At 46.9% G+C, this 22056-nt stretch overlaps 3 protein-coding genes across 3 annotated transcripts; all 3 read left to right on the top strand.

Annotated features, from left to right (window-relative positions):
- The first annotated feature begins 1597 nt into the window (after positions 1-1597).
- Positions 1598-14530, top strand: LOC120669145. Its single transcript, XM_039948948.1, has 3 exons — positions 1598-1766; positions 10539-14052; positions 14165-14530. Exon 2 carries the CDS (start codon positions 10621-10623, stop codon positions 13987-13989), a length of 3369 nt encoding a protein of 1122 aa, XP_039804882.1. The 5' UTR covers positions 1598-1766; positions 10539-10620; the 3' UTR covers positions 13990-14052; positions 14165-14530.
- A 707-nt stretch (positions 14531-15237) lies between these two features.
- Positions 15238-16139, top strand: LOC120695950 (sigma intracellular receptor 2-like). The gene is made up of 2 exons (XM_039979144.1): positions 15238-15602; positions 15787-16139. Exons 1-2 carry the CDS (start codon positions 15279-15281, stop codon positions 15964-15966), a joined length of 504 nt encoding a protein of 167 aa, XP_039835078.1. The 5' UTR covers positions 15238-15278; the 3' UTR covers positions 15967-16139.
- A 1758-nt stretch (positions 16140-17897) lies between these two features.
- On the top strand, positions 17898-20271 carry LOC120669136 (sigma intracellular receptor 2-like). The gene is made up of 3 exons (XM_039948940.1): positions 17898-18324; positions 18965-19141; positions 19979-20271. Exons 1-2 carry the CDS (start codon positions 18001-18003, stop codon positions 19139-19141), a joined length of 501 nt encoding a protein of 166 aa, XP_039804874.1. The 5' UTR covers positions 17898-18000; the 3' UTR covers positions 19979-20271.
- The last annotated feature ends 1785 nt before the right edge of the window (positions 20272-22056 follow it).

Genomic DNA, 22056 nt, shown 5'->3' with positions numbered 1-22056 from the left:
TTGGGTGAAAAAAGTGAGTCTACCTTCTTTCCTGCAAACCCGTGGACCTGACATATGGACTCTCTAGGAGGAGAATGGTCTAATCTAGGTGAGAAATGTTTTCATTGTGTCTCTCTTTATAGTATGTATATTTAATTTTATTTGTAGGAAAATGTGGTAGAATTACCTTTTTACCCAATGGTGGATGGATTGTCACACAATGTTTTAAAAGCTTGTTTCTTATTTGATGAGATGGAGTATTTTGTTGAAATAATATTCTTCATAATTTAGCAACAAAATTGTACTTAAAATAAATTATATTTTATTCAAGTATATATTTGATGTGCGCATTCACTCACACGCAATCAAGCACGAACACCACACCCACTCATCTTCACAATTCAAAAAACCTCACTTGTAGTTGTAGAGTCTGGGCTGCTCCTCAACTCCTCAAGTATATATACTAGAAGTTAATCCTAGAGGTTAACTCATATTTACTGCAAGGCAAATAATACCACATTTCTAGCTAAGATGTACCAACAATTGATAAATTAAATTAAATCCGTATGTAATGAAGTAGGGATAACTGGCCATGACCTATGAATACCCACAAAGTCACAATATCGGTCCATAGACAAGGGATGTTATGCAGGTTGAAAGCCTGTTGCTACTAGTTTTACATTATTATGTCTATGCTATATTATATCTACGAAAGTACTTATCTAGATTTATCTTAGGTTATTATCCAGCAGCTTATTCGCACTCGAGAACCAATTTATAAATACGAATTGTTGTTAGGCAATGCGAAGGAACAATATGTGCACTCAATCCCAGACAATTGGGTTTCATGCAATGAAAACATTTTAATCCTGATAACAATATCTCTTGGGATGTCTGGATTGAATTCTTAAAAATAGTATGGCTGGATACGTGTTTACAAGTAGACCAAAAATATCACAACTTCGCTATTTTGCCTAGTCCCTCCTTTTTCAAAATAAGTATTTTCTGACTACGCATCTACACAAAAGTGGACAAGTAATCGTCCAGGTTGATAGACAGAAATGGACCTGTTTTACAACAGAGGAGTGTATTATATGTTAATAATTAGTGGTTGAACCCCCAAAAAAAAATAGTGGTTGAAGCTTATTAATGGCAATCTGATTTGTGATCGGTTTTGTTTCATTTTGCTTCTAAAATCTCAAGCATCACTCGGAGCAAGTCGGTATATCATCTCCTTACATTTTTAATTTTAAGTTGCTTTACGAAAAGGTTTAAGTTACAAATCTCTCCTAGTCACGCGTGATCTGTGATCCCAGCAACACCATCACTAATTAAGCTCCTATCTGATTTCGAATGGGATACGTTAAACATAAACAAATCTTAACCAACCTGGCTTAAAATCTTAACAAAATTTTGGAGCAAATCGTGCGAGATTGCCCGCTTGGCAATTGGGTTGGTTGTTGCCACGGAGTGGGAGGAAAAAAAGGCAAGAAAATCGAGGGAAACCCAAACAACCCCAATTTTGGGTTTCGGAGGGAAAAAGTCGCGCGCGCCGCCCTGATTTCCCTCCCCCCGCCAAAACCCCCCATATCTGCTTCAAACGCGGCGAGAGATTGGCGTGGCGGGCGCACGAACTCGGCCGAGGGCTCGACGCCTCAGCACCCACCAAAGCCAATCACCGCGCGCCTCGCCTCGCCCGCCGCCCCACCCGCCTCCCGGCGCGCGCGCGCGCAGCGAGAGGGCGACCGGTCTCCGCCGCCGCCGCCGCCGCCGACAGACCCCGCAAGGTGCGCTTCCTCGGCCCCTCCGTCCCTGCGGTCCTCCCCCGCTTCTCCCCGTGAATTCGTCGTGGTTTCTGGGTTTCGGGCGCACGATGGTTCGCCCGACGAAATGCCGTGGCCGGAGCCCTGGTCTCTGGAGCCGATGTGTTTGTGCGTGCGTGTGTTCCGAGTCTCTCTGAGCGCTCCTTCCGTTTGGCTGAGATGGGGGAATAGGGATGGGAGCTTTTGTCTTGGTGATTACGCGGGGTTTGATCGGAGAAGGGGCGAAAGGGCTGGGCGTTAGAGAGGCCATTCAGCCTCTCTCTCGTAGATCCGTTTGAAATACTAGGATTGAATTTGAGGGGAAATTCATTTTGGGTGGCGCGAAGTTTATAGTTGATTAAATTCTGCGGTATTTAAGGAGTCGGGAAGTTTTATTCTAGTGATAAATTCTTGCAATGAAGAAAAATACAGTTGCCCCCAGTTGTTACATGCTGGATGCAGAGTAACTGCAAAATTCTGTTTCTATAAAACAGAAGGTGAAACTCGTGGATTTGATATTTCATCTGTAGGCAGTGCTTCACGCGGATTGTTTCCAGCATAATGTGTTTCGATTCCTCGCTCTTTCTAGCGTTTTACAGTTCCACTGTGTGCAACAGCATGAGTGCATTATAAAGTGAAGTAATCTACAAGATATCCTTTTTTTTTGGGTGAGGTTGGGGGGGGGGGGGGGGGGGGGGGGTCATTTGAGCTCTCCCTTTGGGGATTGCTGGATTCATGGAAAAAACAGCTTATCCCAGAGTGAAGTTCAAACAAGAATAAATGTGGTACTTTATTCTCTGCTTTGTTTATGAGAACTCAACAATGGGGAGAGACGTCCCCTTGGCTTCCTCTTAAAAGAGGGGGTGTACCGGATCCTTTAGGGAAGTTCTCACATGACCTGTGAGCACCTGGGTTCATACCTTGGTGGGCCGGAGCCGCGGCCACTCAGCTGGTGGCTTCACGTATATTTTCGTCATTTAGGAGATCAACCAAGCAATTTCTCTTTGTTATATCCATGAGCAGATCAACGCGACAAATTATTTTCTAATTCATCTCCCTCTCTAACTTTATTAAGTTCATGTCTTATGATTGAACTTTTATTGTATGATCAGTCAGCACAGAAAGAAGACACCAACCTACACTCCACCTGCTGCACTCCGTTGCTGTCAGTGTCTATTATTTGGCTCTGGATTTTCGATCAACATCTTCTTAGTGAAATGGCATGGCCAGAAAATCTAGAATCCACATGTATTTTTTGTTTAATCTATCTTGGCACTAGTTCTGTTTCGGCGGGACTGTGGGAGAGTATGAAAGGAAACTTTGTGATGATGATGCTGGGTTTAATCAGAGAAGTGACTTATATGATCTGATAGCTTTTTTGGGGAAACTATGCAGGCCTGAGGGGATTTAGGCTCATGTAGATCTATTCTGAATAGCAACAAAATTTCATAGTGCTAAGGTTGTGTACAGTGGGCAAATCTAAGGCAATTAAATTCTGTTGTATTTGGATATGGCATTCTATTGATGAATGGCGCTTTGCTCTAGTTCTGGCAAGGGAAAAAAAACACTTTTGCATTATGGTTTGGTAAATGCTTAGCTGACAGAATGCAGGGTAATTGTAAACGTCTGCTTCTGTACACCCAAGAGCAAAAACTTGCTGATTGGACGTTTCCTTTATGTTAAAATGTTACTTCATACATATTCTATTTCCAGCACAACATGCATGCTCTTTTTCTAGCATCTTGCCCAGTTACTTCAAGTAACGAAATAACTATTAAAGATATGTCATTGGGTAAACAAGAATGGACGTGATATTTTATTTCCTTTTGTTTTTTCGGTGTACATTTCATCATATTCGAAAATAGGTGTCACTTGTCATTGTTATATCTCAGTACCTCAATGCAATAGACAAATATCACATCAGTAGTCCAGCTATCTACACTTGTTCACTTCATTCTTTTAATATATCGCATCCCTTTTCGCTCAACAAAAAAAAAAAAATCTGCATCCCTTGTGATGAAATCTTCAAATTGATTGCTCTAGTTTGTGTTGCAAATTTCCATCTGCAATCACTGAGATGTTAGAGGAAATTTTCATTTTTTTGAAGTGCTTGTTGATTATCTGTTGGAACAGAAGTATATCAGTACCAGTAATTCTCCAAAGCATTCGGATTCTGTTCTTACCGTACATTAGGTGTCCCATTATAGTATTATGTATGAAAATATAACGTTAGAATACTGGAATTACATGATTTCAGATGAATGTGGCTAGGCAGCCAAATATGGATACGAACACACTTATGTTCTGTTTTCATAAAGGAAGTTTTGAAAGCAAAAGGTTCAAGATGGGATGTGTTCTCATGGCTAGTTGCTATTTTCTTGGAACAAGAAGGGTTGTGGATGTGTTGAAAAAAGTTATATGCCACAATTATCTCAATATGTTGAGAGCTGTTAAAGTATGATAATATAATTAAAAAACAAAACATATGTAAAATTGTACATATGGATTGGGTCCCATCAATTCTTTTGTTTCACTAGATGGAGAAAAGAAGAAAATGAAAGGAAGTTGTGTAAAAGGATTTGTTAACAGAATTTAGTAGGACTGGGCATTGCTAATATGGGAGCTGTAATTCACATACTTCAGTCTTTTGTTCAATAAATGTATCGCATTGTTAGTAGAAACAATGAACATTTTTGTTTCCCATGTGTTTTTTTCTATGTTCTCCGTATTACATACTCAAGTAGACGATTTAGTTTGATTGAGGAAAGGCAATCTATTTAGTTACAAATGCTGTATTTGAAATTGTTTTCTTTTTCTTTCATACTCAGCTTGGTATGTTCTAAAGTAATAACATCATCTCGCACACTGATACTAATGACGGGATAATTAATGGATTCCTCCAACCCTAGATGGGTGGATATATATAGATCCTATACATAGGCCTCTAGATGGGCCACTATACACATGGGCTCAATATACTCCAACACCCCCCTGCAGTCTGAACAACCGGCGCAGCGGTGTTCAAGACTGAACAACAAGAAAGCTAACACCCCCCCGCAGTCTGAACAACCGACGCAGCGGTGTTCAAGACTGGACAAGATGAGAGCACAAGTAGAGCACAAAAGGGCTAATACCCCCCGCAGCCACAACTAGCCACCGGCTACGTTGAGGCTGGATCGAAACTCCGAGAAGATTGACGAGGGCAGCCCCTTCGTGAAGATGTTAGCAAACTGGGAGGTAGTCGGGACATGGAGTACCCGAACATCGCCGATGGCGACTCTGTCGCGCACGAAGTGTAGGTCGATCTCCACGTGCTTCGTCCGCTGATGCTGGACGGGGTTGGTGGAGAGATACATGGCGCTGACGTTGTCGCAGTAGACAAGCGTGCTCTTGGCGAGCGGGCTGTGGAGCTCCGCCAAAAGCTGTCGCAGCCAGGACGCCTCCGCCACGCCGTTAGCAACAGCCCGGTACTCCGCCTCGGCACTGGAGCGGGAGACAACCGGCTGCCGCTTGGACGACCAGGAGACCAGGTTGCCGCCCAGGAAGACGGCGTAGCCGGAGGTGGAGCGACGAGTGTCTGGGCAGCCAGCGTCTGTGTAGACCACCAGCTCAGCAGAGGACGAGCGGTGAAGTACCAGGCCGAGGTCCACAGTGCCACGGACGTATCGGAGGAGACGCTTCAGCGCAGTAAGGTGTGACTCCCGGGGATCATGCATGTAGAGACAGACCTGCTGAACAGCGTAGGTGAGGTCCGGCCTGGTGAAGGTGAGGTACTGCAAAGCGCCGGCCAGACTCCGGTAGGCTGTAGGGTCAGCCACCGGATCACCCAGATCAGCAGACAGCTTCGTCTGAGTGTCGACTGGAGTGGAGCAGGGTTTGCAATCAGTCATCCCAGCCCGCTCCAGAATATCGAGGGCGTACTGCCGCTGGTGCAGAAGAAGATCAGACGGGCGGGGCTCAACAGTGACGCCCAAGAAGTGGTGGAGCTGACCAAGATCCTTCATAGCGAACTCCTATTGCAGAGAGGAGATGACACTCTGAAGCAACTGCTGACTGGAAGCTGTGAGCACAATGCCATCGACATATAGCAGCAGATATGCCGTCTCATCCCCACGGCAGTAGATGAAGAGAGAAGTGTCAGACTTGGCCTCGGTGAACCCCAGTGTCAGCAAGAACGTGGCGAACCGAGAGTACCAAGCCCGTGGAGCCTGCTTTAGTCCATAGAGAGACTTGTTGAGCCGCAGACCATATCCGGACGACTCGAGTCCACAAATCCCGCAGGCTAAGAGCAGTAAACAGTCTCTGACAAGGTGCCGTGAAGAAATGCATTCTTTACGTCCAGCTGGTGCACAGGCCAAGTGCGCGAGAGCGCAAGCGAGAGGACCGTGCGCATCGTAGCGGGCTTCACGACCGGGCTGAAAGTCTCATCATAGTCCACACCAGGCCGCTGAGTGAACCCCCGGAGAACCCAGCGAGCCTTGTAGTGCTCCAGTGTGCCGTCAGCCCGACGCTTATGCGTCCAGATCCACTTGCCAGTCACCCCATTGCAACCAGACGGACGCGGCACGAGGTCCCACGTCTGGTTGGCAAGAAGAGCCGCGTACTCCTCTTCCATCGCGCGGCGCCAGTGAGGATCCGCCAAGGCATCGCGGACAGAGGAGGGTACCGGAGAGACCCGCGGCTCTCCCTTGGTAGCGGAGAGAGTCGCGGCCTGGGACGCCATCCGCCGAGTCACCATGGGATGTATATGTCGAGGATCCCGATGGACGATTGGCGGGTGGTACACCTCCGGCTCTGCTCGAGAGGGAGCCGGAGGAGGCGGTGGCGGCGACGGCTCCGGTGGCGGCGTCGCAGGAGCCTTCGGAGCAGGAGGCGGCGCCGATGTCGACGCGGAACGGCGCTGGTACACCTGCACCGGCTCAGCGTAACGCCGCGGCGCCGAGGTCGTCGCCGAGCGACGCCGGTACACCTGCACCGGCTGAGCGTACCGCGCAGGGGCAGGGGAAGGCACCGGGGCCGCGCGTGGCGCAGCGGGAGACACCGGGGCCGCGCGTGGCACGACCGCGGGTACCGGGGCCGCGCTCGGCACAGCAGGGATCACCGGAAGTGGTGCCGGTGCGCCGGGAAAACCTGCAGGAAAAGGACAGACAGGGTAACGGTGGCTGGACCACCGGGTTAGTCGGAAACAGGGACGCCAGCTCGGGATCAGGAGAAGGTGTGGAAGAGGTGGAGTAGGGGAAATCCGACTCGTCGAAGACAACGTGTCGGGAGATCAGAACACGGCGAGAGGTGAGGTCAAAGCATCGGTACCCCTTGTGGTCGGGGGAGTACCCAAGGAACACACAACGAGTCGAGCGGGGCGCCAGCTTGTGAGAAGCGGTGGCGGACGTGTTAGGGTAACACGCACACCCGAAGACCCGAAGGTGGTCGTAGCGAGGAGGGGTACCGAAAAGAGCGTGGTGTGGAGTGGGAGCAGGAGAAGCAGTGGACGGAAGACGGTTGAGCAGGTAGGTGGCGGTGTGGAGGCTCTCAGCCCAGAAGCGCGGGGGGAGAGAAGCCTGGATCAGAAGGGTGCGCACGACGTCGTTCGTCGTGCGAATCATCCGCTCAGCCTTGCCGTTCTGAGGAGAGGTATACGGACAAGACATGCGCAGCTGAACACCCCGAGACAGGAAGAAAGACCGGGAGGTAGAGTTATCAAACTCCCGCCCGTTGTCACACTGGACGGCCTTAACGGTGAGGCCGAACTGAGTGGACACTCAGGCAAAGAAGTGGAGGGTAGAGAAAGTCTCAGACTTGGCGCGTAAAGGGAAAGTCCAAGAGTAATGAGAAAAATCATCAACAATGACTAGGTAATATTTATATCCAGACATGCTGAGTACAGGAGATGTCCACAGGTCACAGTGGATGAGATCAAAAGCACGCGCAACATGCGAAGAAGAAGAAAACGGAAGTCTAACATGACGACCTAGCTGGCACGCATGACAGAGGTGCTCAGCAGGAGCCCTAGTACAAGGAACATCTGTACTACGACTAAGCTGAGCCAAAATGTCGCGGCCGGGGTGTCCAAGCCGGTGGTGCCAGATAGTGGAAGAAGGCGTCACGGCAAAAGCAGTAGACGAAGAAGAAGCCGAAAGCGGAGCAGCGGAAGCAGGAAGCCGAAGAGTGTAAAGGGGCCCCGTGCTGTCACATCGGAGGAGCGGACGCCGGGAAGCCGAATCCTTCACAGTAAGACCAGAAGAGTCAAATTCAATAGAACAGGAGTTGTCAGCAGTAAATTGGCGAATGGAAAGAAGGTTGTGAACCATCTGAGAAGCAACAAGAACATTAGGAAGACGAGGAGCAGAACCCACGGCGGTGACAGGAAGGCAAGACCCATCACCAACCATGATAGAAGAAGGACAGGAAGGGTGTGGGGGTCGGACAGAAGAGAGGATACCAGCATCGGGAGTGGTGTGGAACGAGGCACCCGAGTCAACGATCCACTCGGTGCTGGTCGGCAGCGTCAGTCCCATGGTGCTGAAGGACTGCGCCAGAGTGGCCTGATCCCACCCGCCAGGCCAGGTCGGCGGCTGGCTGGGCTGAGCGGGCAGGGTCTAGTACGGCGCGAAGAGTGGAGCAGCACCAGTGAACATGGCCGCCGGCTGGAGCTGAGGACGAGGACCCCCTCCCGGACCCTGGAACGGCCACATCGAGATGCGCCCTGACCATGGGTTGCTGAAGGATGGCCAGGGCGTACCTCCAGTGGCAGGGGCAGGAGCGGGAGCAGGAGCCGGTGTCGGCGCGCCCCGACGGCCCCCACCTGTACCGGTGTTCCCAGAGGCAGGGCCACCGGTGCCACCACCACCACCCCGTCGTCGGCGACGTCCACGGCCCCCCCTCCTCCGGTCTGCCCGGCGGAAGCAACACCTAGGAGGGAGGTGGCAGGAGCAGTGGAGGAGGCCGGTGGAGTAGCAACGAGTGCGGCGGTGGTGGGCGAGGAGGATCCCGGCGCGAGACCCCTGGTGATCTCCTCGAGGGCGAGGTCGTCCCGGACCTGCAGGAAGGTGGGGAAGGGCCTCTGGCGGGCGATCCAGCCCTTCAGGTGGTCGTAGGTGCTGCTCAGTCCCCGTAAGACATTGAGCACCAAGACCCGATCGGACACTGGATCCCCGAGGTCGTGAAGAGCACCGGCCATGCTCTTCATCCGCCGGCAGTACTCACCGACGGAGAGGTCCCCCTGCACGAAGGTGCGGAAGGTGGCGTCGAGCTGGAGGGCGCGGTACTCGGCGTTGTCGAGTAACTGACCCTCGAGCGCCACCCAGGCCTGCCGCGCGGTGCCGCCGTGCGTCCTGACGAGGTCCTGAAGATCCAGGGAGATGGTCCCGAAGATCCAGGACAGGGCGACGCTGTCGAGGCGCATCCACGTCACGCCACTTGCCTTGATCGGCGAGTCGACGAGGACGTGGTCGTCGAGGGCGTAGCGGCGGAGGGTGAGGAGGACCTGGTCCCGCCAGCGGCCGTAGGAGGAGGACGCGGGGTCGAGGAGGACGGAGACCAGAGCCCTGATGTTCTGGACGCCGGCCGCCTGGAGGTGGAGTTGGGCGACCATGGGGTCAGTCGGGTCGTATCGAGTTCCAGATCCAGCGGGCGGGGCCTGGTGGGAGGTGCCGTGCTCGGGGTCGACGGGCTGGCCGGAGGAGACGCGAAGGAAGCGCTCCGCCTCGGCGACCCGGAGGGCGAGGGCGTCGGCCGTGGCACGCTCGCGCTCCCAGGCGAGGGCAGCCACGCGGACCCGCTCCTGGGCCGCCGAAGCCTCGGACTTGGCGGCGAGGAGGGCCGCGGCGAGAGCGGCGTCGGCCTGATGCCCGCGGAGGGCGGCGGCGGAGATCGGCGCGTCCGTGGGCGACATCCCTAGGCCAGGCCACGCGGGATCTGGCGCGGCGTCGATGGCGGGCAGCTTCCCGGCGGCGACGGCAGCGCGGTGGGCGGCCTGCACAGTGGCAGCGGCGGCGGCAGCAGCCCCTGGTGCCTCAGGCAGCAGCAGGGGCGCGTGCGGCCCTTGCTGGGGCGGCAGCGGCTGCTCTGGCGGCCCAGGCGGCGTTGCCTGTGGTCTAGGCGGCCCTGGCGGCGCCTGGATCCGCGGCTCCGCAGTTCCCACAGTCCCCACCACCTCCGGGCCGGCGCCAGCTGCGGTGGCGGCGGCAGCAGCGGCCGGATCGGGCGGGGCGAGCGCTGCCAGGGCGGCGGCGGTGGCTCTTGGCCACGCGACCGGCGGCGCGCGAGCAGGGGAGTTGCGGGGCCCTGCGGCTGGAGTCCAGGCTGCGGCGGATGGAGCGCCTGCGGCCGGAGCAGAGGGCCGGGCCCAGGCGGCGGCGGCGGCTGCAGCACCCTGGGGAAGCAGGGGCCCCGCGTCCACGGCGCCTGCTGCCTGAGCAGAGGAGGAGGAAGGGAGGGGAGGGAAAGAGGAGAGGGAAAGAGAGGGGGCCGGCGGCGCCGGCGGCCGGCCGGCCATGAGCCAGCGGCGGCGGGCAGCAGAGGAGGCGCCGGCTGGAGAACAGAGGAGGCGGAACAGAGGCGGCTGGAAACCTAAACCTAATCTACTGATACCATAATGACGGGATAATTAATGGATTCCTCCAACCCTAGTTGGGTGGGTATATATAGATCCTATACATGGGCCTCTAGATGGGCCACTATACACATGAGCTCAATATACTCCAACAGATACGAATGTTGCAATTCTAAGACCTAAAAGATGTGTTATTTTTCATGCAGGATCTTGATGAAGACAAGCCCTATAATTTGTCAGAATACTCCACAAGATTGATAACCAAACTCTTGTCCTCAGCTCATCACAATGGAATGCAACAAGGAAGAAGCATCGCGAGCTAAGGATCTAGCTGTGATAAAGCTGCAAGAAGCAGACTATGCTGGTGCCAAGAGGATTGCCCTTAAGGCTCAAAAGCTTTTTCCTAGCCTTGAAAATATTTCTCAGCTGATAACTGTTTGTGAAGTTCACTGTTGTGCCGCTTCTAAGATCAATGGGGAGATGGACTGGTATGGTATTCTTCAAGTAGAAACAACTGCAGATGACATGTTACTCAAGAAACAATATCGCAAACTTGCTCTCTTACTCCATCCAGATAAGAATAAGTTTGCGGGTGCAGAAGCTGCTTTTAAGCTAATTGGAGAAGCCCACATGATACTGACAGACCAAGTAAAACGTTTGTCTCATGATTCGAAAAGGAACCAAGTTACTGCAACATCTGCTCCTTTACCCAAGAAACGTGGACCACCATCAAAGAAAACCAATTATGTTGCTAAGAGGGCCAATAAGGAGAACACTGATGCTGGATATTCAACTTTCTGGACCATTTGCATGGCTTGTGGGACAAAATACCACTATCCGTGTAGTTTTATGATGAAAGCTCTCCGCTGCCAGATCTGTTCAATGTGTTTCATTGCTTATGATTTGTCTAAGAAACCTCCTGTCCGAGTTGAAGCATCAAATCCACGGGGTGGATTTGGGATGCAACAGCAAATGTTCCCTCCCAGTCAACAAACCCATGTCAACAAGCATCAGCACAACTATCACAGTGTCCCTTATCAGCAAAATCCTTTCTCTGGTCATCAAACTCCTGTCTGTAACCAGCAGCAGAAACCTCAGAGCGTCCCTGATAAGCAAACTCCTGGCGTTCACCAGCAACATCGATCACAGAAATTCCCTTTCAGTTCCGGGCCAAAGAATGCAGATTCTCATCCATCAGGTGGGTTTGGGATGAAAAAGGAATTTTTCCATCTGACTCAACCGAATGTCACTGACCAAAAACTCTACTATCAGAGAGCCACTGGTCTGCAAAATCCTGTCAATGGCCATCAACCTCCCGTCAGTGACCAGAGTCAGCAATCTCTGAAAGTCTCGGATAAGCAAACTCCTGTCATTATCCAGCAACAGCAATCTCAGAAATTTCCTTTCAATTCAGGATCAAAGAATTCAGTGAATTCCCAGTGTGCAGCCAGTCCAAACAGGAATGCAACTACAAACAGTAATCTTACAGCTGAAGGTCGGGTCTGTAATAGCACAAAGGTTACACAGCCATCATTCAATGATCAAAATGGTGAAGATAGAACTAAACCGCCAGTTGCTAATTCTGATAAAGTTCCTCTAATAAATGAGCAGATTAGGGTAAAGGAAGTAGCGACAGGATCCAGTTATCATGTTGCTGTAAATGGTAGCCAGGTTGCTAATGAAGGTGTTCTTACTGCCACAAGTGCAGATAAAACATCTGGGCAGAATCCTTGTAGAACAAGGCAGCAAGGAGACACTGTCATCAGTGAATATCAAACTGATGGCTGTAGAAAAGGCAGTGATCATCTTACTGATTCTCCTGCAAAGAAAAGGATAAGAAAAGAAAACTCTTCCTGTACTTCTGGCAAAAGCGATCGTACAACAGAAAATGAAGGTGCTAAAGTGAGCAGCCAACACAAACTCAGTATTCCAAGCAAAGAGAAGATTAGAAATGAAAATGGAGAAGTGATCGATGGCTTAAATCACAATGTGTTGCAAGGAACAGGAATAAAACAGGAAACTCCTAGTGCTGGAAATGGAAGTGGTGCTGCTGCTAGATCTGTGAATAATAGTATTCCCTGCAGCACTACTGTTTCATGTCCAGATTCAGACTTTTATGACTTTGAGAACAACAGGGATACAGATCGATTCGCAGTTGATCAGATATGGGCAATTTATGATGATGATGGCATGCCAAGATACTATGCTCGAATTAAGCAGGTTTACGCTCCAAACTTCATGTTGCAGTTCACATGGCTAGAGCATGATCCTTTGTATGATGCTGAGAAGGCATGGTCTTCTAAGGAGCTGCCTGTTGCTTGTGGAAGTTTTAGACTTGGCAGAACAATCTTAACTGAAGATACTAAGATGTTTTCTCATGTTGTTTCTTGGACAAAAGGAAGGAAGAGGAACAGCTATGAGATTTATCCAAAGAAAGGTGAAGTTTGGGCACTATTCAAGGGTTGGGATATCAACTGGAGCTCAGATTCTCATGATCATAGGCCTTATGATTATGATGTTGTAGAAGTCACCTCAGACTTTGTTATGGGATCAGGCACTTATGTGATTCCCTTGGTAAAGATTAAAGGCTTTGTCAGCTTATTTGTTCGGTCAAGCAATGAAGCACCATTTCTGATACCTAGTGGTGACACACTCAGGTTCTCACACAGCATCCCTTTTCACAGATTAGCACAAACTGAAAGAAAACATATCCCAAATGGTGCTCTTGAACTGGATACTGCATCGCTACCTTCTGATTTGGAGAAAGCGTTTACTACTGTAAACCTTGACAGTTGGGAAATGCCAGTTGGGAATACTGAACAGAGTCAGGATGGTGCTGGTACAAATGTACATGATGAAGTTGATAAATTAAATCAGAATACAAAGAGTGAACAAGATAATGGCTCAGAAGCTTCAGTAATTGATGATAATTGTGGTGATGGAGGGAATGATAGCTCTCAACCAGAATCTCCTAGTTTTGATTACCCTGATCCAGAGTTTTGCAACTTCACTAGTTTGAGATCATTTGACAAATTCAAAAAAGGGCAGGTATGGGCACTGTATTGTGATATTGACAAGTTCCCGAAGTACTATGTTTTCATAAAGAGCATCGATCCAGATGACTGCACAGTCCACATAAAATGGCTTGAGCACTGCCCATGTGCACAAATGGAGAAGCGCTTGGTACAAGAGGGTTTGCCCATTGGCTGTGGAACATTCAAAGTCAGCAGGCAAAGTGACATCTATGATTGCACAAATGTCTTCTCTCACAATGTGGAAGTGACGCTGGCGAGTAAAGGAAAAAAGTATGAAATTCTTCCACGAGTTGGCCAGGTATGGGCTCTTTACAAGAACTGGAGCCATGCATGGGCCTTTGAAGATTACAGCAGATGTGAATATATTCTGGCCGAGGTCCTGGAGATTTCTAATGGCAATATAACAGTGTCATGTCTTACTAAAGTGGAGGGCTTTAGCGCAGTATTCAAGCCAGAGAAGAAAGGTGAATCCAGGAGTGCTATGAGCATAGCAAAGAACGACTTGATTATGTTCTCTCATCAGATACCTGCCTTCCGCTTGACAAATGACAACCTTTGTGGTTATTGGGAACTGGATCCTGCATCAGTACCAGAAGTTTTACTGGTCAGAAAGACCAAGTGAAACATTGACGAGATTGCTCCTAAGATGAAATGAATAGGGGAATTTTGCCTATGAAAAGTACAGGTACCAGCTTGAAAATGCATCATAAATTTTAACTAGAGTGACTTGGCATGATTAATTAAACGTACGGCATTTCAACTGTTGCTAACTATTCATTTTTTCTCATATTTTGCAGCGTGCTGTTGACAAAGCTGCAGTACTGGATATTTTGGTTGTTTTGTAGCTTGTGCCGAGTAGACAGTTTAATTCATTAGATTGCTACCTGATGGTGATGCCACTATGTTAAGTCTTGCAGGCTTGGTCTGGTTTTAGGTTTCTTCTCACCTTTCTATCTTTGCTATGTGTATTGTAAATGTTCTGTTGGCTACATAGTTGATCGCAGGCTAGCTATTGCTGTATGCACCTTGTAAGCTGGAAAGTTTGCATACAATTTGGAGACTTTGGAAGCATCAGCATATATTTATTAATATTCCATATCTGAAAACCAGTTGCTGTGGGTTCAACTCAAACAGCAGATTCTAGATGGGCAATATCTTTATCATGAATGATGCGCAATTGGCTTCTTTTGCGTTCTCATTTTATCCTCGTGTATGCTACTTCAAGAATCATTGACATACCAACTTTCTGGGGGTAGCTAAGGTTAATGCGGGCCCTTTTTGAAGATCTGGTACCTTCACTTTATTGGTCTTTCAAGCTAATCATATAACCATATGTTTAAGTTTTGCTGGAAGCTGAAAGTAGTTTTTTCTGTGTATTCTGTATGTGTGTCTGATGGTATTAGTAAACTGATTGTGCATGTGTCATTTTGCAAGGCATGCTATTTTTTAGTTGCTTTGAATAGCTTGGCAACGTATCAGGTGTAAACCAATCTCTCCGTGCAAACTATAAAAACTTCAATTTGAGCCATCAGATCAACATCTAAGTTTGCACCTGATATGTTCCATAGTTTGCACGAAAAGGTTGGTTTGTATCTGATATGTTCCATAGTTTGCACGAAGAGGTTGTTTCCATAGTTTGAGACATACAAGTTCTCTACTGTTGTTCCATATGATCATTTTTATCATGTCTCGGTATTCATGTATCTGAAATCCACATCCAAATGCTGACAAAGTTGTAGAATTAATATACATAGCTCACAAATGATAGCAGTGATGCTTTTAAAATGGAGCTATGTTGCCACCTCAGGATAACATGCAACTGATTTGATAATATAGTACAAATCAAGAAGCATATCACCACCCCTCTTCCTGCCCATACCGATCAGTCAACCCACATCGGAGCACCCGGCAATGGCCGTGGTCACGGTGGCGGTGGACGCCGTGGTGGCGCTCTTCTCGCTGACCATGGCCGTGGCGGCGCCGCTGTTCGACTCCCAGGTCGTCCTCCCGCCCGGCCTCTACCCGGCGCCGCTGGTGGGCATCTTCCGGTGGTTCATCGCCGAGTTCGGCCACTACGTCGTGGCCGACCCGCCGCCCTTCTTCCGCAGCCTCGTCTGGCTCGACCTCGCCTTCCTCTGGCCGGTCAGCGTCGCCAACCTCTACGGCATCCTCGCGCGCCGCCGCTGGTCCGCCGCCACCTCCCTCATGGCCGGCGTCTACATGCTCACATACCTGGTAGTACAACTACAACCATCTCTCCTCCCTATCACCTATATATCATGTTCTTCCAAGATTCCTACAGAGAAATTTCGTGATCAGAGCATGAACAAGAATTAAGCAGCGATCTGATCATGCGTTGAGTGTCTTGATTTCTTTCTAATATCCTTTATATATATATGTGTATATATACTTGTTTCAGTCTGCCATGTTTGGGGAGATGTTGGGTTCAGGGAGAGCAACAAGGAAGCTGCTGCAGCTGTACGCTCTGTTCGTCGTTTTCGCTGTAGCTTCAGTTGCGCGTGGCCTCTGCTGGTGCTCAACACAGGATACGCCGGCAGGCTCGTCACCTGCGCATCCTGCTCGGAAGAAGAGGGTCTAGGTCCTTGAGATCACACATCAGGAGGAAATTTAAGTTCTCGTTACTTGAAACTTGGAAATATATAATAAGATCTGTACACTTTTTTTTTAAAAAAAACGTTTTATTGTACACTTTCAGCTTAGGAGTTCTGGATTAATCAGCTACTGTAATCTTTTCTCAATGTGTCAGCAATCATAGTGAATGAACAAACAGAGCAGAACGATTGCAAAGCGCTCAATTCAAATAGTCATGGGTCTCGGGCTCTTGGCTTTGTCTATGTTCAATATTGTGATACTTAGTTATTTTCGAAATTCAAACTCAAAGTTGACCGTATTGCGCTCTTGAATTTTACCTGGGCTTGTTTAGTTCGCGAATTTTTTAGATTTTTGATACTGTAGCACTTTCGTTGTCATTTGACAATTAATATCCAATTATACACTAATTAGGCTTAAAAGATTCGTCTCGTCGTTTACAGTTAAACTGTATAATGAGTTATTTTTTCAACTGCATTTAATGCTCAATGCATATATCCAAAGATTCGATGTGACAGATACTGCAGAAAATTTTTTGGGAACTAAAAAGGGAAGGAAATGGTGAGCAGTGAACTTGAAAAGTTTTTTTTTCTGATGAAAAGGCACGCGACAAGTTACCTGCATAAAAACAAAAGTGATTCCCTTTTTTCTTCTGAAATAAGAAACTGCAACGACAGCAGCATCCATCAAAGAAGTGATCCCTGCCAGTAATGAACACTATGGTTTTGTTTCTGGATCAGTGCTACAAGCAGTTTGATCCTCTTTCTGCACCAAAGTTAAAAACCATGCAAAGCAAATGTGGAGTCATGCTGCGGTAGGAAAGAGGAAATACAGTTGGAAAATTAAAGGCTTCTGCCTTCACTTGGGTCATTTATTGGGGAACCACCACATCCACTGTGGATCTATGATATTGGTTTGGTGAAAACTCTTCAAGGACTTGTGTGCGCTGCCTTCAACTTACTCGGGCAACTGGAGGATTATACCTTGATTTGAAGGTTTTCAACTCCCCCCCCCAGTATTTGAATTCCTGATGTAATTTTACAAGACGGTTTTTTTCTCCCTCTGGTACTGCACCTGAAATCTTATTTTCCTATCTCATTACTCAGAGTGTTGAATATAATTTGGATAATGTTTCTGATGGTTATAGAACATAGCTAGGTCTCCTTTTTAGAAGTTGTAATAAGAACTTATAGGTTTGTGATGAATTCACACCAATTCAAACTTTTAGACCCGTTTCACTCGAGCTGCACCATTTTAAAATATGAGTTGGAGCTTTCATTTTCAACACGAAATACTTGAAGTTTTTAAGAGTACTAAAATCCAAGTTGATGTTAGAATATTTGGGCTTGGCCCATTATTTATTCCAATAAAAGAATTAAAGCCTACCTTTAAATGTTAATATATAATATGGTTATTTCCGTATGGATAGTTATAGAGGATGTCAACCGACTTAAAGGTGGATCACGAATACACCTCTTGTGAAGCTGGTAAGAGGAGATTGGCGAGCTCCACGCGCGCGCACGCTTGCTCACCTCGCCGTGGCCGAGACCGAGGCGTGTCGTGTTCATACGAGATGTTTCCATCCCTGGCTCCATCCAGGTGTACCATACTCTCCTTATTCCTTACGGAACAACACCAAAACCTTTTTAAATGTTGATCCTTTTCAGAAATATACCACGCATGGAGTACTAAATGAAATCTATTTACAAAACTTTTTGCATGGATGGGCTGTAAATCGCGAGACGAATCTAATAAGCCTACTTAATATATGATTTACAACAGTAATACTACAATAATCATCCGTTAATTATAGATTAATTAGCATAATTAGATTTGTCTCGGGATTTACAACTCTGTGCAACTTCGAGTCCTCCATCCGAATGAAACCTTCTAATAAACTACCTTGGGGTCTTGGCATGTGCGAGCAAAGTCTCTAGAGTCTAGACTCCACGCACCTACCTCCCCCATTCCTCCAGGCAGGCCGCAGCGCTAGCAGATCCACCACCGGCGCGCGCGGGGGACGATGGGCGTCGTCTCGGCGGCGGCGGACTTGGCCGTGGCGGTCTTCTCGCTCACCATCGCCGTCGCGGCGCCGATGATCGACGCGCAGTCCGTCCTCCCGCCGGGCCTCCACCCGGCGCCGCTCGTGGAGCTCAAACGCTGGTACGACGCCGAGTACGGGGACTACCTCATGGCCCGGCCCCCCGGCTTCTTCCGCGGCATCATCTGCCTCGAGCTCGCCTTCCAGTGGCCGCTCGCCGTCGCCACCCTCTACGGCATCCTCACCCGCCGCCGCTGGGTCGCCACCACCTCCCTCATGACCGGCGTCTCCACCCTCACCTCCATGGTACTAATCTTGTATTTTTCCTCCCTCGCGTTCTAGTGGAGTCCCGAGTCCAGCGGAATTTCGTGAAAATTGCATGTCACCGCTGCGGCTCTGCTCTAGATCCAGAACACTAGTCAATTAGTGTTCTTTGTGTGTTATTATGCACTTGTAAAGTCAATTAGTTATTAGTGTCAAATCCAAACGCAGTTCTTTGTGTGTTGATTGAATATGAGTGGCTAGCGTCAAATGAAACATTGCTGAAACTGAATCAATTGCATTGTTTCTTCAAAAAAAAAAAATCAATTGCATTGGAGTCTTGTAGTTGTAGATTTCAGACACCTACTGCTAGCATTTTAATGCTTTCTGAACTGTGGTCCCCATGATCTAAATATGCTATAAATGTGCGGCTTTATATTTATATTCTGGCTAGATCTCAACTGCAGTGTCTTGGTCTCTTGGATCAAGGTATAGTAGTACGACACTTAATTTTTGTTGCAACATCAGACACCAACCCAAAATTCAATATGACTCCCTGGAGGAATGACTACCTGTTATGATTGATGTGGGCATGTTTATTATTTTTTTCTCTTTCGAAATAACAATGCAATTCTGTTCTTGTATATCCTTATCCATTTTTAAAGGCTCATTTTAATTGTTGCAGTCTGCCATACTTGGTGAGCTGTTAAGTTCGGGCAAAGCGACACCAAAATTGCTTCAGGTGTATGTTCCTTTTGCCGCTTTTGCCGTCATTGCGATTCTACGTGGACTTTGCTCATGCTCTCCACGTACTACCACTGGTTCATCAGTTGGGCCTTCTACTCGGAAGAAGAGAGTCTAGGTCAGTTTCTGTTCTCTGCATTTCTACAATTTTTTAGCATAACTCATATTCAGTTCCTTCATATTTTGGAAAAGCTAGATGATGTTAGTTTGATATTGATCCAGCTGGTGTTGTTTGTTTATTCCCATCATAATCATGCCTCTCTAGCCTTTATTTTGCCTTTTCTTTCCCCTTTTGACCGTATCCTGTAAAATAAAAAAATGAAAAAAATGATGTGGGCTACGGGGAGGTACTAAATACCCCACCTGAACAAATGTGAGTATCCTGTAAAATAAGATGTCATTTTCATCTGTTTGATAGGTTAATTCAAATTTCGAAATTGATTGATGGAGTAATTATTGTAGAATCACATGTTTTATAGTCATGAACTCATGATAGCAGAAAACTGTGGGATTGATGGCTTCTGGCATATAGCACTTTGTTGATTATTGGTCTGAACACCCATCCTAACCAATTGTAGCCCAAGCTGACAGGTTTCCTCACTTTCAGATTGAGGAAAAACAGAGGATTTTAATACTTACTATGTCTTGTTGAGTTGACTACCATAAATAACATAGATCCACATAGTTAGACAGCATGTAATGTTTGGTTATACCACAAGTACACCAAAACTGCTGATACTAGATATGCTGAAGTATGTAGCTTCTATATTCAGGTTAAAACCTCAGCTGTAGTGTTGTAGCCAAAAGAACAAATAGAACTCTCACACTATGAAATCACTGCAATATTCAGTATCGACTCCATGTAGGAATGACTATCAATTACTTTTGAGGTACCATGTTCTTGTGTTCCTTTTTCTCGATTTGTTTTTTTGAAAGATTGCTCTTATCATTGCAGTATGTGGCACTTGGAGAAATATTTGGGTCCAGAAAGAGTTCGCCTCTTGTACCTGAGAAGAAGAGGATCTGGATCAGGTTCCTATTTCCCAGTATTTCAAGGTTCTTTTGGGGATATTCATAATCTATGCTAGCATATGTTAAAAAGACAGGCAATATAGAGCCAATTTCTGCAGGATTTGTCTCCCATTTCCCCTGAAAAGGCCTATTTGTATTGACTTTATATGCAATTTTCGTCTTGGACCACGTCCTGGTAATTAAAACATTGTTTTATTTACTTGACCCGATTCAACCTCTGGCATTGTTCTTTGTGACCATAGTTGCAAAAAGTTCCAGATTTTATCTCTTTGGCATATAACCATGAGTTTGTTTTCATTTTTGTTCAAAACGTCCATCGTAACCGATTCTTGCCCAAGCCCACACTTGGAAAAGTCCTATTTACCTCCGTGGAGGCCTGGATCGTGGGCCGAGTTTACATTTCTACCCTGGACTCGAAAACCAGGTATTTTGGCTCCTCAGACTCGCAATACCGGACAAATGACCTCTTTGACTGGTTTTTCTTAGTGGGTTTCCTTATTTTCTTTTATGTTTATTTTGAATAAATCTTTGAGAAATTATAGTAAATGATAAAAAATAATAAAATGGAAATCCAATTTTCTTGGACTCCACATGAGTATATATACTCGGTGAATATATGATATGATACAATTATTAAAAAAATTTGTTGTACTTTTAGATGTATACTTTTCTATAATTAATCCATATCTACATTTTCTGTGGTCTTTTTATGGTGGTCTAATCATATATGATTGATCTGTAGTAAAAATTTCATGCTCATTGGATCATGTATGCTTGAGTTATAGATTCAGGAGTTTAATTTCAAGTTATCTCAGATTCTTTAGTTGCTCAAGCATTTATGATCCAATGAGCATGAATTTTTTATTATAGCTCAAGAATATAATTATTGGCCAACCACAAAAATGTCACCATAATTGAACCACGGAAAATATAGACATAAATTAATTATAGAAAAGTATATATCTAAATTTAAAATAATTTTAAATAAATTATATAATATCATATGTTCACTGCATATATCTACTCATGTGGAGTCCAACAAAATTGAAATTTCTATTTTATGATTTACTATGATTTTTCAAAGATTCATCCAAAATAAACATAAAAGAAAAGGAGGAAATCACAAAGAGAAACCAGCTAAGGAGGTCATGTCCCTGTATCGCGAGCCCGAGGAGCTAAAATACTCAGTTTGAGTTGAGGGTGAAAATGTTTGACCATAGTTCAAAGAGGTAAATTTGATTTTTTTTTTCTTTTATGGTTTTATTTTTCATGGACCTACTATTGGCATGGGCGGAGCTACAGGGTGGTCCACGGACCACCATGCGCTCGGCCCATCCAAAGGCTTGTAGACATAGGAAATTTTGGATTTTCAGCAGCCCATACGTCGAAGCATCCACGTCTCTATTCGCGGCCTTCTGCGTTCCGCCAATATCTACCCGAGTGCAATGCCTTTTTTTTTAACTTGAATTATATTTTCTAATTTATATACTTGTGTAGCGACATGTTAAATTTATAGCAGTTAAAAAAATATTAGATAATGGACTACCATAGCTGCAAATAGTAGCTGTGAATATCATGAGCGGATCCTGACTGCTGAGTTCATTAGTAATTCCTTTGCTACCAGCTTTGGTGGCCGAAAGAGAGAGATGCATTCTTATGCATTGATTGCCGATTCGAGAGCACGCATATTGCTTCTTTGACCAACCAAAAACCTAGCGCCGGATAATTTATTTATTTTTTGCGTGATAATCCAAGGGACAGTGACTGGGATATGGTGATGACATTTCGTACCTGTACCTGCTGCTGCATGTTCATGGCATTAAAACTTTATCCAATCCGAAACGTCATCTGTTGTGCACCAATCATTCATCTTATTTTTCCTACGGGAGAGCCGCCATAAGCAATCGGGTGTTTCGCGTCCTCGTCCTGCGCGCGAGCTGTTTCACACGTTAAGCCTGTGAATCCTAGAGAAATAGGAGGACATAGCTGCATGAGCATGAC

This window comes from Panicum virgatum, chromosome 2K, assembly GCF_016808335.1.
Source record: "Panicum virgatum strain AP13 chromosome 2K, P.virgatum_v5, whole genome shotgun sequence".
Classification (NCBI taxonomy): Eukaryota; Viridiplantae; Streptophyta; class Magnoliopsida; order Poales; family Poaceae; genus Panicum; species Panicum virgatum.
This window is presented reverse-complemented; position numbering and strand designations above follow the sequence as displayed.

What these genes read in the sequence shown, in the direction of transcription:
- LOC120669145 (XM_039948948.1), top strand. Translation starts at nt 10,621, where the DNA reads ATGGAATGCAACAAGGAAGAAGCATCGCGAGCTAAGGATCTAGCTGTG.
- LOC120695950 (XM_039979144.1), top strand. Translation starts at nt 15,279, where the DNA reads ATGGCCGTGGTCACGGTGGCGGTGGACGCCGTGGTGGCGCTCTTCTCG. An exon ending in TCTACATGCTCACATACCTG is followed by an intron (nt 15,603 to 15,786) that starts GTAGTACAACTA and finishes TACTTGTTTCAG; the next exon opens with TCTGCCATGTTTGGGGAGAT.
- LOC120669136 (XM_039948940.1), top strand. Translation starts at nt 18,001, where the DNA reads ATGGGCGTCGTCTCGGCGGCGGCGGACTTGGCCGTGGCGGTCTTCTCG. An exon ending in TCTCCACCCTCACCTCCATG is followed by an intron (nt 18,325 to 18,964) that starts GTACTAATCTTG and finishes TAATTGTTGCAG; the next exon opens with TCTGCCATACTTGGTGAGCT.